Source organism: Spea bombifrons, chromosome 12 (assembly GCF_027358695.1).
Source record: "Spea bombifrons isolate aSpeBom1 chromosome 12, aSpeBom1.2.pri, whole genome shotgun sequence".
Classification (NCBI taxonomy): Eukaryota; Metazoa; Chordata; class Amphibia; order Anura; family Pelobatidae; genus Spea; species Spea bombifrons.
In genome coordinates this window covers 15428034-15445489 of record NC_071098.1, presented here as the reverse complement: position 1 = coordinate 15445489, position 17456 = coordinate 15428034, and the positions used below count along the sequence as shown (strand labels likewise).

Sequence of the window (17456 nt, the reverse complement as noted above, 5' to 3'; positions counted from 1 at the left end):
AGATGAAATGAATGTTGTAAGAGACTTCTTTTTTCCATACAGAGACTCACGTAGAAGTACAAATTCACAAAGAGCCATATTAGCATTGTCGATGTCCACATGTGAAATACGTGAACTAGTTAACAAATAAATGGTAAAGACTAGTAGCATCCAGTGGTGGAATACTGGGAGGGGATTAAACCCATCAGTACAAACAGAGAGATTAGAAGAAATGTTTTCCACTCACTTCCTTTCCATTTTAGCCGCTCTCTTACAGATTGTGGAAGTCGGGTTATCTCACTAGGTGGCCGCACCGATTTCAAACGTTTATCGGTATCCTTCATGACACTTGAGTTTTTGACATTTACTTCTGACACTTTGTTGTCAAACCACAAGCCTGTTATTTGTCGCACTACTCCAAGAAGAACACTATGTAGATAGTCTGGGACAAAACTTTCTGCCATGTCGAAACACTGTTATGTGTTCAAAAGACTTGGCCCTTTAACACCATTGACTGGGTTATTTACAGAGGCCAGTTCTGCATCATGGATCAAGCCCTCAAGCGGTAGGGCAGACAGGAGCCACAAAGCTCGAGGACATGCTGAAATAAATGTATAACATAATCTTATTTTTCTAATATACAGAAAAAAACAACAAATAGGAAACAAAAACATAAGTAGAATGAACAAAGAAAATTTTGAAAATCAAAGTCTTGCCACCTAACTCATCGCCCTCCGTCAAAAGGTCATGTTATGATTAAGTAAAAGTGTGCATTTGCTCTATGTGGGGAGTCTGATTGGGAGGCCACCAGCTATAACTCTTTGGCAGACTCGGATTTAAATCTGGGTTGCAACGGGAAGAAGGCCTATAAACTGGGTCCACAATTGAAAGAATTTGGAGGAATTATCAAGGCTCGTCTCCAATCAATGCATTCTCATCTTTACCTTAAAAATGCTTAGTGTGGGGAGGCCACAATTCTCAGGAGGATATGAAGAGACCCTCATCGAAACTTTTTCAACTCTTATTTTCAAACTTATTTTTTGAAAGGACACGCCGCGATTTTAACCCCCCTATATGCCACTCCAAAAAAACATTATACCCACCCCCCGAGTGCATGAAGATACTGACCAGCTGCCAGACAGGAGGATCTCTATTTGAGGATATTTTTTGGAGCAAATGCCTTGTCTTTTAATCCTCTTTTAATCGAGCAAATATGGTATTTTCAAGACAGAGACCTTCTTATTGGCACGATGAAGTGTGTTAGAATATCTGGTTATCACATAAACAAGGGTAAATGATTTACATTTTACATACCGTGTGCTGTAGGTTTTTCAAAACCCTCATAAACGGCATGTTCTGTAAAGGTTAATACCAAAGAGGCCCAGGTAATTATATTTTATAGGGATCTCTCAGTAAGTTCTATACACATTTTATTTATTTAAAATCAAGATCTATATCTTTTAGATATCCTGAATTTATTGCAATTCTCCACACTGATATCAGCTGAAAATAATAAACCAAATGTTACATCTTCCTACTAAAAGATAACAACATCTCTACAGTAGAATAAGAACTATTGAGCTTGAGTTTTAATTTATCATTTCTTTATTTGCAGCTGTTTCAGTGAACTTTCGATCTTTAAACTTATTTTGTTCGCTGTTAGCCAGTGCAGCCTGGTTATATATAAAAACTCACAGCAATCTACTTTATAACAGGGTATTTTGTTATTTTAACCCCTATAGTTTGGTCCAAAACAGGATGGATAAAAAATAAGTGTTGGTTGATTTCTTCTCTGACAACACTGTCTATATATGTGAAGTATCACAATTAAAACACAAAGACATGAAAAAACTACACCCCAAGGCCATTCACAAGTGGGACAAAAGAGAAGAATTATATGTGTTTTTTTGGAGAAAAGTTCCTCAGGCGAGCCGGAGCATTGGCCTTGTCGAGTCATCCAGTTTAGCGGTTAGTTTAACGTCTAATGTAAAAAGACTATGGATAGCTTATTCAAAACCAGTTTAGCAAGTTAGAGGTAACGCCGCTTTCCTACTGATTTGTAGCACACACAGGTCAGTGCTTGCGGTGCTGATGCTGCGTGACGCACGAGGGCTGACAGACAAAATAACTGATTTAATTTTATCAGAGGTGATACATTTACTGTTATCTACTTCTACTTGCCTGAAGTATTAAAATTTAGTCTGATTATTATTTGCAATGAAAAGATAGTAGTAATTTTAAATGTGGAAAAGTGTGACTGATTCACAATACATCATCAACATCTCACTCCAGCCAGTTAGCAACTCTGTGTGTAGACAAATGTATGCTGTCATTGAAGCTCAACAATTAAAATATAAGTGAAAACTCATCATTTATAATAATGGAATGAACAAAATGGCACTGAATTTACTGTGTATGTGTTTGTTTTTCTAGGAGAGCGTCAACCCCTAATTGATCTGAGGAAAAAAATTGAAAAGGGGGGTCCCTTGGACAGTATACCCCTCTTTGCAACAGAGGAAGCATTAGGAAAGGGGAGAAGAGAGAAAGTGAAAAGGTACTCAGCAGATGTTGGCGAGACTCCTTTAATGGACATGGTAAGTACTCCATTGTAAGTACTGATTTTAGATAGTATTTAATAAAGATCAACAATTCCAGTTACTTTGAGGCCTACAGTCCTGTATATTTAAATACTTGGTTCAGATCTTTAAACAAAATACAATAAAACAAAGGCAATCCGAATAAACACAAAATATGGTTTATTAATGATAATTGTACTTTTCTTTGTTTTGTGTAATTTTTTTTGCATATCTGACAATATTTAATATTTAAAGATAGAAGAAATCAGGATTTTCTTTTTTCACTGCACAGTAAAGCATTTATGTTTAATAGTTTGACCGTAATGTGCAAAAAAGGACATTTTTCAGGAATACTTTTTATTTTTAATTGTGTGATGCTGTTTTCAGGAAAATGCACCTGTTAAAACAAAAAAAAAGAAGACTAATAATATTATTCAACAAAAGATAATGGCAGCAGTGCAACAAAGCTGCTCTCAAATTATGGTGAGCAGTAATCTACTTTATTTATCTTATCTTTTATTATAATAGTTTAGAATACATATTAACTGATGTTATACCTCAGGAACCAAGACCTGTGGGAGTGCTGGAGGAATTAAGTGTACCAAGTCCTCAGCCATCTAGGAGTTCAGACATGGCTGAAGAGATCGAGGAGTTGAAAAATGAAATCAAAGCGCTAAAGGAAGATTTAAAATATGAGCAGCGCATCAGGATAAAAGCAGAGAGAGAGCTGAGGGAGTGGAAAGGTAATGAAATCTAGTTTCATTAGAAGGGGTGACAATAATTATGAAATACATATAATTTCATTGGAATTTTTTTTTCCAATTTTAATTAAAGGTTAGATTTTTGAAAATCTTTTGAATAAAAGATCAAAAGTATAAAGCATGCCAATATATGTGGAGGGCCCTGTACAGTAGTTAGACGTGATTATGTGTCTCTCTGCTTTGTTTTTCCAGAAATGCATGCTGTTGTACAGGAGCTAAAATGTACAGTAGGAGAAATAAGGAAAATGTGCAGTTCAAAGCAGAAGCCTGACTCACTGGAGAACTCTTCATATTCTGAGGACATTGCTTCACAAAGTCAAGAACCATGCACTGCTCAAGGAAGTGGGCAGGCAAGTGGGTCCCAATTATACAGTTATTGTATTTCTGTCTGAATACTTGATTCAGACAGAAATACTAGAAATCAGAGGAGAGGATAGAAGTAGATCATTGGATGAGTGGAGAGAGCGGTTAGGAGTGTATTTAGAGATGAGTGAGGAGATGTAGGTAGGGGAACCGCTGTAAAGGGTTTTGAAAGTAGCAGTCAGGATATTGAAATTAATCCTAAAGCGCACAGGCAGTCGGTGAAGGGGCTCACAGAGGGGAGAGTTGTTAGTAAAGCGATAGGAGAGGAAGATAAGTCTGGCAGCAGCATTCATGATGGATTGTAGAGGGGTGAGACAGTTAAGAGGGAGACCAGCTAAGATAGAGTTACAATAATCAAGGCGGGAGATAATAAGGGCATGGACAAGAGCCTTAGTGGCATCCTGTGTTAGGAATGGACGGATGCGGGCAATGTTTTTAAGATGGAGACGGCAGTTTTTAGAGACAGACTGAATGTGTGGGCTTAACAAAAGGTCGGAGTCAAGGGTGACACCAAGACAGCGAGCATGAGGGGATGGGAAGATGATAGCACTATTAACATTGAGGGAAATTGGCTGAACAAACAGGGCAGACGGATGGAGATCCAATGGAGCAGGTAAGTAACAAGTCTCTTTAATGAGAAGAGGTGAACGGCATAACGAAGGACCAAATCTGATACACTTGAGTAAAAGCTAAGCGGTCTGATAAAGGAGAATCCTTCAGCGTGGTACATAATCAGCAGAACAGGAGAGTAAACATGGATGAAGTCCTGAGGTCTATAAATGGGGAATCAGTCAGCGCAGTACAATAAGTGGTAGGCAATAGGGAAATCCTTACAACAGTCCAGGTCAGTATCGGAGAGGATGATGCAGGGAGCTTCATTCAGGGCAAGGAGACGGTTAAGCAGAAAAGTCTTCAAGTAATACAGCTCCGGTCGGAGCAGTGGGGCTGGGGCCCTTCCTTGGATCACCTGTAGAGACAAGGTATGCGTGCAGCACTTTTGTTAAGACAAATTGAAGTGCCCAGAATCACTCCCTAATGAGATTTTAATAGGGAGTTAATAGGGAGTAATTAATTAAAGGAACAGTACCTATAATGTATAGAACATGACAGGGAGAGAGATCAGGAGACAATAGATAGATCTGGGTGTCATCAGCATAGAGGTGGTATTGAAAGTCAAAGGAAGAGATTAGTTTGCCAAGTGAGGAAGTGTAAAGAGAGAACAGAAGGGGTCCTAGAACTGAGCCTTGGGGTACCCCGACTGAGAGGGGGAGGGATGGGGAAGAGTTATTGGAGACAGAGATGCTGAAGGTACAATCAGAGAGGTAAGAAGCAAACCAGGAGAGAACAGTGTCACGGAGACCAAGAGCATGAAGAGTTTGAAGGAGAAGAGGGTGATCCACAGTGTCAAAAGCAGCAGAAAGGTCCAGTATGATTAGCATGGAGTAGTGACCCTTGGATTTATCAGTAAGTAGGTAATTTGTAACTTTAGTAAGGGCGGACTCAGTAGTGTGTCGAGGGTGAAAACCAGATTGAAGAGGGTCAAGTAGGGAGGTGGAATAAAGAAACGTAGTTAATTGGGTATAAACAATTATTTCAAGAAGCTTAGAGGTGAGAGGAAGTAGAGAGATGGGACGGTAATTGGACAGATCAGTCGGGTCAAGGGTGGGCATGCTTGAAGGAGGATGGGACAGATCCAGAAGTGAGGGAGAGGTTGAAAATGTGAGCTAGAGTAGGAATAGGAGTCGATGAAAGAGACTGGGTGAGATGAGAAGGGATCGGGTTAAGGGGGCATGTGGTTGGACAAGAGGAAAGAAGAATAGCACGTACCTCCTCTTCAGTGACAGCATATATGTTGTATCTGATAGTTTTGATTTTATTATTGAAATAAGTGGCAAAATCAGAGGCATTAAGGTTAGTGAAAGGGGTAGTAGGGATAGGTCGATGAGGTTATGAGACAGGGAGGAGAAGTGGGTTTCTTTAGAAAGGTTGAGAGCAGATTAGTAGGAACATAGCATAAATTTGTAGTGCAGAAAGTCACACATGGAATGAGACTTTCGCCAACTACGCTCAGCAGTGCGGGAACAACATCGTAGGTGTTCGGTTACAATCGTGTGCCAGGGTTGGTAACGTGAACGTCGTGAAGAGCGAGTAGTAACTGGGGCTACATCATCAATAGCAGATGTAAGAGTGGAGGTAGCGTTGTTAGGACATGACATGTTAGAGATAAGAGAGAGGAGAGGGAGTAAATTGGTTGAAAACTTCTGAAGGTTAATAAAGCTGAGGTCTCTGGTAAGGCTAGGATGGGGTGCAGGGGAGTGAGTAGGAGGCACGTTTAGAGAGCTGGAAAGGAAGTGGTGGTCAGAGAGGGGGAAAGGGAAATTAGTGAGAAAGCACATGCTAGAAAAAAATAAGGTCCAGGGTGTGACCATCATCATGAGTAGGGGAGTTAATAAGTTAATAAGACATTTTGAAGCCATGGGAATTAATGGGGTGTCAACTAGGATGTTGAAGTCCCCAAGGATAACAGAAGGAACATTAGAGGAGAGAAAGTGAGGCAGCCATGATAGAAGTGGTCAAGAAAGATGTTAGCCGGGCCAGGGGGACACTATATAACAGCAATGCGTAAGCAGATGGGATTAAATAGTTGGATAGCATGGACTTCAAATGAGGAGAAAGAGAGTGATGGAGCAGAGGGAATAGGTTGAAAAGTTAGGGAGAGTAGGAAGCCTACCCCATCACCCTTCCTGTCATCATATCTGGAAGTGTGAGTGAGGTGGAGGCCACCATAAGAGAGAGCAGCGGTATAAGCAGTGTTACAAGAGGTTAGCCAGGTTTCAGTTAGAGCGAGAAGGTGCAGGGAACTAGAGGTAAAGTGGTTGTGTAAGGCTATTAGTTTGTTACAGACAGAATGTGCATTCCAGAGTGCAAATGTAAAAGGGGGTAGGAGGAGCAGCAGGGTATGTGGACAAGATTATTGAAGTTTCGGGAATGTTGACTGGGAAAGGATGAGGAAGAGAGACCCAAAGGAGGGCCAGGATTTGGGGAAATATCCCCAGCTGCTAAAAGAAGTAGAAGAGAGAGTGAGAGGACTTGTGTGAGCGGAGAGATTGCTGAGAGTGAGGGGAAGTGGGGGAAAGGGAAGAGGTGAAGTTGAAAAGTGCTTGGGATGAGAGAAGGGGAGAAGAAAGTAATGATGATGCAATACAGAGATAATGTGGAGGTGCTGGTGGTTGGAGAGAGATAACTGTTCTACTGATAATACATGAAAGTGAAAGGAGGAACAAGATGATTGTGAGCATGGTAACTGGAGAAAGATGGTGATGAGAATGGAATGGTGGTCTAGCAAACACAATAAGCAGTAGGTAGCACTTGATGACAGTCCAGTGGAGTATTGATTGCAGGGAGCCTCCTGAATGTAGCAGCATTCAACAAGAGGCCGGTACAGTCTGGGAACTCACTGATCCCAGTGTGCACCAACTGTGAGAGCGCGGTTCAGGATGCTTCCTCCACCGTGGAGGAGTAGGTGGTGGAGGAATTGGTCATAAGTATCGGAGCATTTGTACAGAATCTCAGTATTGGTACTGACACTAGTATCGGTGCATTCCTACTAAAAAGCACTTCTGAGCCATGTTGTTATACATATTGTAACAGCCTATAATCTGTCACTGTGGTGGTCAAACTTTAATAAAAATTACTGTTTTCTAATCCCTGTTAGGTAATCGATTACATCAGTTTGGGAGAGGGCGTGAGAATAAAGAAGAGTCAGTTTGAAAAGATCAACACTCGAGATTTTAAAAAGTTTACAAATGAGCTTTTCCTCATCACATTTGGACGAGAAACTCTTGCAACACACTCTCTAAATGGAAGAAAGGCACCCAATGCAGAGACCAGCAAGGAGGCACTTCCAGCTCACAAAGTGTCCGTCCTAATGGGTAACTTCTGATGTATTTCTACAGACTAGCTGTGCTGTGAAAAAGTATTTGGATTTTCATGCGTTGCTTTATTTATTTATTTTTTTAATAAGTTTGTTTCAATCCGTGTATAACCACTTGTTTAGTGTGCGTGATTAGGAGAATTGACTCAATTAGCCCCAACCAATATCTAAGTTTAAAACATTTTCTTATTAATATATTAATTGCTTTAAGAATAAGGTAGTTATTCAAACAAAATTTAACTCTCATCTAAATAACATGTGATGTTTTGTCATCAAATTAGATAATTAAATGACTCATGCAAATAAGAAAACTCTGGAGTGGACTAACTAAAATGTTCTTAAGCCCACTTTGCTTTTTTAAAATGCTTCACATTTCAATTAAACACTTACATTTTGAAAAAAAAACCATGCCTCTGGCATGTTAGAACAATGTAGGTAAAGGACGTCGGCAAGTCAGATCCGTAACTTGCCGACTTCCCTTACCTACATTCTTCTAACATGCCAGGGGGCAGGCCTTCGGAAGGAGCACAGCGACTCTGGACGCGCGCCGGGCCCTTCCCGTGGATCACCCCAGCTGCGGTGAGCGCCCCGCGCCAGTTTATAGTTGATCAAACTGTATAAATATGAAAAACAGCTTTAGTATAATTTAAACCATTTTCAGATGCTGAGCAGGTTACACTTACAGTATTCATTGGCATATTACACTCGTTAGCGTATAACACACACCTTCATTTTGCCACCTCTATGGTCCGGGAACTCAGTGTGTCAGAGCAAAGTGCTGGCGTATGCTCTGACTCATTACTACACCCCGGAAAGCTTGGAGTACTTCAGTGACATCCAGGGCCGGCCCTACAATGGAGCCGACTGGGGCGATTGCCCCAGGCGGCACTTTAGAAGGGGCGGCACTTTGCCGCCCCAAGCGGTTTTTTTTGTTGTTCGTTTTGAAGCGGAGGAGAGAGAGAGGGGCGCCGAGTGGTTTTCGCTTACCCGCTCGGCGCCCCTCTCTCTCTCTCCTCTGCGGCGAGTCTCCCTGCTCGGTCTCGGTGCCGGCTTGTAATGCTGGGCGCCGGAAGTGGCGTCAATTTCCGACGCTCAGCATTACAAGCCGGCACCGTGGCAGAGCAGGGAGACTCCCCGCAGGACTCTTTAAAGGTAAGCACCGGGGGGGGCGGGGGTAAATAATGGCGTCGTCGAAGTTTAAAATGCCGCATTTTAAACTTCGCCCCAGGCGGCGTTAAGTCTTCGGCCGGCCCTGGTGACATCAAAGCGTCGGACTGCACAAATCGGTGTATAGCACGCAGCTACGATTTCAGCCCCAAATTTTAGGGAAATAAGTGCGTGTTATACGCCGATAAATACGGTAAATACCAAATAAATACATCATATCAGGCAGCATTTGATTAATCTCTCTTGATTTAAACCTACTGAATGCCTGTGGTAAAGCAGTGGTAACTGGGGGGAAAACTTTCTCTGATTTTTTTTTTTTTCAGAATACATCCAAAAGAAGTTCAATGTTTCCAAATGTGACGTAAAGGCAGTCATAAGAGCAAAACTGAACAATGAGGACAAGCTCTTCAGAAGGCGAAACCTCCATGAACAATGTGGGAAGAAATAAAGAATCATTGTATTATTTGTAACTAAATAACAGGCTGGGAGTTAGACTAAGTGTATTTGCAGTATTTAAAATTCAAGAAAAGTTAAATCACATGTATTGTTCCGATATCTTGATAAAGGACTAATAGACAACTACAATTCAGCTTGCGTTCTGAATATCCTCTTTCTATGTCTTCGATATCTGTTATACTTTGCATGAGGACTGAGTCAGAATGTCACATGTTTCAGACTTTAGTGGTGCTGTTCCCATTGGTTAAAAAACCCACAAGTTTATTAGACTTCAGATATTCGCGTGTAAACACGTTGATTCATTGGAAGTTGCAGACCTTCCAGCAGGTGCCCATCTCTTGGGAACATTTTTGAGGAAACACCCTTCATGGATCACATACTGTAATTTATACCATTTCACAGACATACTTTTACAGCTCACCACACGAACACATCTTAAGGTCTTAAAAAAGTTTGTTTCTATATTTTGTTCAATACAAAAAACTTAAATTGTATTACAATGCTACAGTCAAATCTGTTTTTGTACTGTCAATACACTTTCAAATAAAATAGTTTTTTAACATTCTGGTTGTATTTTGATGGTATTGTACTGCATTGTATTAGTATTGCACTTCAGTATTATTGTAATTGTACTTTAGTGGTATTATGTATTGCAGTACAGCTGTCATATAGTATTCATTTAATACTACTTCAGCTGTATTGCATTAATGCTGCAGTTGTTATTTAGTAAAAGTTCAGCTGTACTGGAGTTGTACTTTACTAGTACTTTAGTTGTATTGCAGTAATACTGCAGTACAATGCAGTAAAAGTTCAGTAAATGTGCAGTAATGCAATGTTAGTGTGTGTTAGGGACCACGAACCAGACAGACACAAGGTAAAATGCAAAATAACTTTATTAAGGTGCCAGGCAGAATACCAGAATCGTGACACAAAAACAACGTTCAAATAACAAGCCAGAGTCAATTACCAGAGCGGGTAATCAGACGAGCCGGGTCAGGAATACGGAGATTAACAAAGTCATGCGACAGAAACCAGGGGCTAGGAGAGTAGTCATACAAAACCAGATAATACATGGGAACACAGGAACAATAGAGTGCACTTGTCTGGGTATGTTAGTGAAAGTATATGTTAGTGTGTGTGTGCATGAGTGTTAGTGCTTACTGTCTAGTTTTGTTGGTGTGAGTGTCTGTGTGCGTGCATTAGTGAGAGTGTCTGGATGTGTGACCTCCCTAGGCCAGGCTCTGGATTCACCCTTCCAATGATATTATTCTACTCCTATCAATTTTTCTAATGAATTTAAATATATTTATGGTATCATGCTTTCAGTATATTCTCTCTCAGTCTCTCATTAGATTAATGTTAAACATTATGCTGGAACTTTGTAAATAAAGTATAACAATAATAAATACCTTGGAAATCTTTTTACTGAATTAATACAATTGTGCTGGCAATGTAATTGTTTGGTAATGGTAGTACCGTATTTGCTCGATTATAAGACGACCCTGATTATAAGACGACCCCCCAAAATCTGAATATTAACTTAGGAAAAAAAGAAAAAGCCTGAATATAAGACGACCCTAAAGGAAAAAAGTTTTACCAGTAAATGTTAATTCATGTAAACTATTTTTTTTAATAAAAGCTATGATTGAGAAAAATATTTTTTTTTTGTTTTTATTTCTTTTATATTTTCTATTGTATTTTCCAACCTGTCCCCCAGTTACGCACATCTGCCCCCAGGCTTGCCACACCAATATGGCACTGTGGCCCATGATATGCCTTTTAACCCTCTATATGCCACTGTGCCCCATGGTATGCCTTTTGACCCCCTATGTGCCACTCTGCCTCCAGAAATGCCTTATACCCCTATATCCCATTCTGGCATTTAGGGGGTTAAAATGCATATTATGGGGCAGAGTGGCATATAGGGAGGTATAAGGCATTCCAGGAGGCAGAGTGGCATTAAGGGAGTTAAAAGGCATTATATAGAGCACTCTGCCTCCAGAAATGCCTTATACCCCTATATGCCACTCTGGCATTTAGGGGGTTAAAAGGCATATTATGGGGCAGAGTGGCATATAGGGAGGTATAAGGCATTTCAGGAGGCAGAGTGCACTATTAAATGCCCCCTTAACGCCACTCTGCCTCCTGAAATGCCTTATACCTCCCTATATGCCACTCTGCCCCATAATATGCCTTTTAACCCCCTAAGTGCCAGAGTGGCATATAGGGGTGTAAGGCATTCCAGAAATGCCCTACACACACACACACACACACACACACACACACACACACACTTACTTACCGGTGCTTCCAATTTCCTGGTGTATTGCCGGGGCAGCGGGTTGACGTCTCATTCCGCGGCAGCCGGAAGGAGGTGGAGTTGGCAGCGGGGGTTTGTATGCGTCCGTCGCAAATACCTTCCCCGGCTGTCAGAGATCAGGAACTCTGGAACAATGATCTCTGACAGTCGGGGAAGGTATTTGCGACGGACGCATACAAACCCCCGCTGCCAACTTCACCTCCGGAAGCACCGGTAAGTGTGTGTGTGTGTGTGTGGGGGGCGACGACAGGAGGATCCAGGTCCCCTGCAGCGGTGCGGGGGATCTGGATCTTAGTCTCCTAATCAGACCTCTATTTGAGGTCTGATTAGAAGACGACCCCGATTATAAGACGAGGGGTATTTTTCAGAGCATTTGCTCTGAAAAAAACCTCGTCTTATAATCGAGCAAATACGGTATTTGCTTTTTTCTATCACTGTGTAAGTGGTAGGGGTACCACTGGGTGGTGCTGTTGCTATGCTTAAGTTATTCTTCCTCTAATCACCAAAGTACAAAATTGATGAAGGTATTTCAAACAGAGGAAGTGTTACCACATACTGTACTTGCCAAGTGTTGCTGTTTAGGAGGGACAGTCCCTTTCACGATCGAAATCCTTTGCCCGAAATCTCATGTTTCATCCCTTTCCTAGGAGCTCGCTGTATCAGATTTAGTCTAAGGACTCACTTTGGAAGATGTGGTCACTGTACCACTAGAAAAGGGGTGCACAATTCCAGTGGCCACCAAATGACATAAGTGTAGCAGCCTGTTAGAGGTTATGACCATAAAAACAAATATGCTTAAAATTCATAAATATCCAACTAACCCTCCAGGCACACCTATAGTGTTTGGTATTGATTTAATTACTTCCAGGTTATCGAAATATATAGATATACAACTTCAACCTTTGGTGGTACGACAAAAGTCTTATCTTAAAGACACAGGAGATATTTTAAGAATTTTTTAAAAATTCTGTGATGTCAAGAGTCTATATACCATTATCGAACATGAAAAAGGCTGTTCAGAGTTTTTTAGAAAAGGATGTGAGGTTTAAACAGGAACAGGTTGATTTTATCATGGAAGGCATTGATTAGTCCTTACACATAATTATTTTGGGTTTTTATCTCCAATTAAGGCACATTCATGGGTACAAAATTTGACCTTAGCTTTGCAAATCTTTTCATGGCGGCCTGGGAACAATTTTTTATCTATAATATACTTTTTTATACTTATAAGATACTTTTTATTTAATCTTGTGACTTACCACATGTACCGTATTGGCCCGAATATAGGCCGCATTTTTTCCCCCCACTTTAAGTCTTTAAATGCAGTTCCCGGGCGCCGGGCAGGCAGCGGGGTTAGGATACAGATCCCCCGCAGCGGTGCAGGGGACCTGTATCCTACTGTCTGATACGCTCAGACAGCCTCCCGTACCAGCACTTCCCACGGGGGGAGTGCCGGCACGGGAGGTTGTCTAAGCGCATCGTCCGAACGTCCGCACGATGCATTTTACACCCCCCCCCCCGACTTATCAGAGCAGACTCCCGGGTGTCTTGCGGGGCCGGCGGAAGACATCTACGCAATAAGCGTATACAACTTCCGGTGCCGGCACTTCCGCTTAGTGCCGGCACCGGGAGTTGTATACACGATGTGCATAGATGTCCCCCTCCGGCCCCGCAAGACACCTGGGAGTCTGCTCTGGTAAGTCGGGGGGGGCAGAGTGGCAGCATATCTCGGGGGGGGAGGACAGAGTGGCAGCATATCACGGGGGGGAGAGGACAGAGTGGCAGCATATCTCGGGGGGGAGAGGACAGAGTGGCAGCATATCTCGGGGGGGGAGAGGACAGAGTGGCAGCATGTTTTTTGGTGATTTTTTAAAGAAAAAAACTTTTTCTTTAAAAAAGCACCAAACTTTTAGGGTGCGGCCTATATATGGGGGCGGCCTATGTCCGAGCCAATACGGTATATAGATGACATGTTTTTTATTTGAAGCGGCACCTTAGACAAATTAAACCAATTTACCTCCACACTTAACAACCAATGAGGCATTACGCTAACTGCCACCTCTAGCTACACATGTATAGATTTTCTTTGATTCACACATCTATATGAAACATTCCATCCTTAAAATAAAAACATTTTTTTAATCGGTTGATTTCAAAAATTATATTTTTTTCTGATAGAGCCAACTAAGAGCCAACTTGTTAGAATTAGAAGGAACTGTTCGGACCTTAAAGAATACCATACACAAGCTGAATATATTAAAAAGACCTTTATTGAAACACAGTATGATCCGATCAGACTTGAGGAGAGTATCAGGGAGGTGATAATTATATTTATTATAATTATAAATTATTATAGTACGGGCAAAAAAATGAGAAAAATTATAAATTGACACTGGGAGATTTTAAAGACAGATCCAAACCTGGTTGATATTCTAGGAACATGTCACAAATGATCAATAAACACCCAAGAAACCACATGCAAGCTGTTGACAGTTCAGTTCAGGACCCCAAATATTTCCAATGGAAGTTTTCCAACCCAGTCTCTACCTATTGGAGGTGCGTTGATCATAGTGGCACCTTAACACATAGCTGATGGCCCTAATCGTTGACCTTTTTTGGACACACAATACTATCAAGTTGCTAACAGAATGCATGCGTTCTTTCTCCCTAGTGTTCTACGTGCTATTCGTACCAGCCCTCTGGTTTGACATAAAAATTGCTTATATAGTTGGTTAATGCAACCAAATCTTCAATTGCCATCCATTGGCGACAACAGTTAGATCCCTCCATCACAGCCTGGTTCAACAGGTCCATAAAAGGTTCCCAAACCTTATATTCTTGGGCCTTCTGCCTCAGACTTCCCAGTACATCCCACGCTACCCGGTGTTAGTGCCTTTAAATGGGTAATGAGAACAACACCTACAATATATCAGAGATGTGAATCTGACATTATATAACCTTTGGAGACAGAGTTAATACCCTTGTTTAATTTACTAGAGAATTTTTTATTGATACTTCCCTTTTATTGTGGGGAATTTCTGATGAAAACTGCTTGATAGTACATTTTGTAATGTGGTTTTGAACAAGCTGCTGTTACTGTCTTCTTTATGACTGGTCAAATTGGAAGGCGAGCACATTATTTTAAAGTTACTAACTAAATCTGCATACTGACTGACAAATATGGACTGCAGCTGTGGGTTAGTGTGGATGTGTAAGCGTGCATTTCCTCTTTCTCGCTTCACCCATTGATTCGCGTGTTTTATCCATACTATTACTCTCACTTTCGCTCTTTATACTTAATAAGAAAACCTAAAACCAATTAAGACTATTGGTTAAATATGTGTTTTTATATGCTTCCATACATATGACTTTCAATCATATCATTTCAATTTTAGTTTTCAATTTTTAAACAATGGCGATACCTAGGAAAAGTGGTTCTAAATTGACTTGGGCGCCGACCAACTCTTTGTGTTCAACCAATAGAGTCGCACAGACCTTAAACTCCTGATGTGGAACTTGGCCTGGGGAGACCATTTGTCTCCCCGCTCCAAGAGTTAAAGGTCCGTACGAGCGACCAATAGAGTCGCTCGTACAGACCTTTAACTCCTAATGGTGAAACTCCGCCTGGGTAGACCAACCTGCTCCAGGAGTTAAAGGTCCATACAAGTGACCAATAGAGTCGCTCGTACAGACCTGTAACGCCTGACGCGGAACTTGGCTCCAAGAGTTAAAGGTCTGTACGAGCGACTCTATTTGTGACCGGCAGGGAGCTCCTCTGCCATCAACCAGCGAAACGCCGCCTGGGGATACCATTGGTCTCCCTGCTCCAGGAGATGAAGGTCCGTACAAGCGACAATAGAGTCGATCGTAAACTCCTGGAGCGGGCCCAGGCAGAGTTTCACCGTCAGGAGTTAAAGGTCCATAAGAGCGGCTCTATTGGTCGCCGGCAGGGGCCTCCTCAGCAAATACCATATTTGCTCAATTATAAGACGACCCTGATTTCAAGATGACCTCCCAAAATCTGAATATAAATTTAGGAAAAAAAGAAAAAGATAAGATGACCTTATAGGGAAAAAGTTTTACTAGTAAATATTAATTCATGTAAACTATTTTTTCATATTTAATAAAAGCTATGATTGAGAAAAATATATATTTTTTGTTTTTATTTCCTTTTATTTGCCCTATATGCCACTCTGCCTCTAGAAATACCTTATGCCTTATACCCCCTATATGCCACTCCAGCATGGGACAGGGTATAAGGCAGAGTGGCATATAGGGGGTATGGCAGAGCCTGTCCTGATGTGTGTGTGTTTGGGTGTTGGTTTGGCAGAGCCTGTCCTGGCGTGTATTTAGTTGTCTGTTTCCTGACACTTTACTTTACTGCAGGAACACATAGAACTATTTCATTTTTATTTACCCAGAGATAAAACGCCCTCCTGAATTTGTAGTCACTTCAGAGGACAAAACATTCTTGGCCCAGAAATCAGTGAGAGAAAGAGTAAAGGTTTTGTGTCATTTACTCTGTTTCAATCTGAATATTTTAATATATAGGATTAGTGGCAGTAAATTGTGGCTTCAGGTGTCCCGTGTATGATGACTTTTTTCGTGTACTGATTACTCCCAATCCCATTACATAAGAGTCTATCCTATATTATCTGCCGAGCACTGATGTCATCTTTATCCAGTATACATCGATGCCAAGGAGTTAAGATTCTGTCTATTTTATTTATTTCCGTAAAATGGCCACCAAAATCCTCAGCACCTGGCCCGTGATGCTCTCAATCCGGCATTGCCTCGAGTGTGCATCAGCCATCTTAAATCCAGCTTCTACCCACAGTGTACTCCAGCCTTGCGCAGTTTTATTTGGCTAAACTTGTTTTAAATGGTTTGTGGGCTGACTTTGTTTAACTGTTTAAGTAATTTAGTAATCATAGAATGACATATAAAAGTTGATAAAAAAAAAACGTTTCCAATACTTTTTTCATTATCGCCAAATGAAATGAAATGTATTAATATGCATTATAAAGCTAAAAGGCCATATTTTCTCTCAGTGAAAAATGAATGCGGCCCACACACACATACATTTCTGATGAAGTGGCCCACTGCAGAAAAAACTTGGACACCCCTGGTATGTAGCGATAGGTGTTATGCTGTACCCCCGTCAATGTTTGCCTCAGTATATAGTGATATGTGTTATGCTGTACCACCATCAGTGCGTGCCTCAGTATATAATGATAACAGTTATGCTGTACCACTGTCAATGTCTGCCTCAGTATATAATGATAACAGTTATCCTATACCACCGGCAACATTTGCCTCAGTATATAATGATAACAGTTATGCTGTACCACTGTCAATGTCTGCCTCAGTATATAACGATAACAGTTATGCTGTACCACCGTCAATGTGTGCTTCAGTATATAATGATAACAGTCATGCGGTACCCCCGTCAATGTCTGCCTTGGTATATAATGATAACAGTTATGTTGTACCCCCGTCAATGTCGGCCTCAGTGTATAATGATAACAGTTACATTACATTACATTTATTTATAAAGCGCCGACAGATTCCGCATCGCTGTTACAGTCAGTAGAACAATTTAGAAACACATACAATAACAAACTGGTGCAAAGGACCAGTTTCCGCAGTATATAATGATAACAGTTATGCTGTACCACCGTCAATGTGTGCCTCAGTATATAATGATAACAGTTATGCTGTACCCCTGTCAATGTTTGCCTAACGATAGAAGCTATGCAGTTTTAAAGTGTGGGAGGGTGCCATATACAGGATCCGCCACCGGTGCCAAATACTCTAGGTACGCCCCTATGGTAAACCAATAGAGCTTTGAAATGTAGAATTAGAGAACACTTCAATGACACCATCTATAAAAAGAATAT

At 41.2% G+C, this 17456-nt stretch overlaps 1 protein-coding gene across 1 annotated transcript; it reads left to right on the top strand.

Moving 5' to 3' along the window:
* Window positions 1-1229: 1229 nt before the first annotated feature.
* On the top strand, window positions 1230-9244 carry BEND6 (BEN domain containing 6). The gene is made up of 6 exons (XM_053451492.1): window positions 1230-1269; window positions 2413-2573; window positions 3118-3298; window positions 3509-3666; window positions 7395-7611; window positions 9104-9244. The coding sequence occupies exons 1-6, from the start codon at window positions 1230-1232 to the stop codon at window positions 9226-9228; spliced, it is 882 nt and encodes a 293-aa protein (XP_053307467.1). The 3' UTR covers window positions 9229-9244.
* The last annotated feature ends 8212 nt before the right edge of the window (window positions 9245-17456 follow it).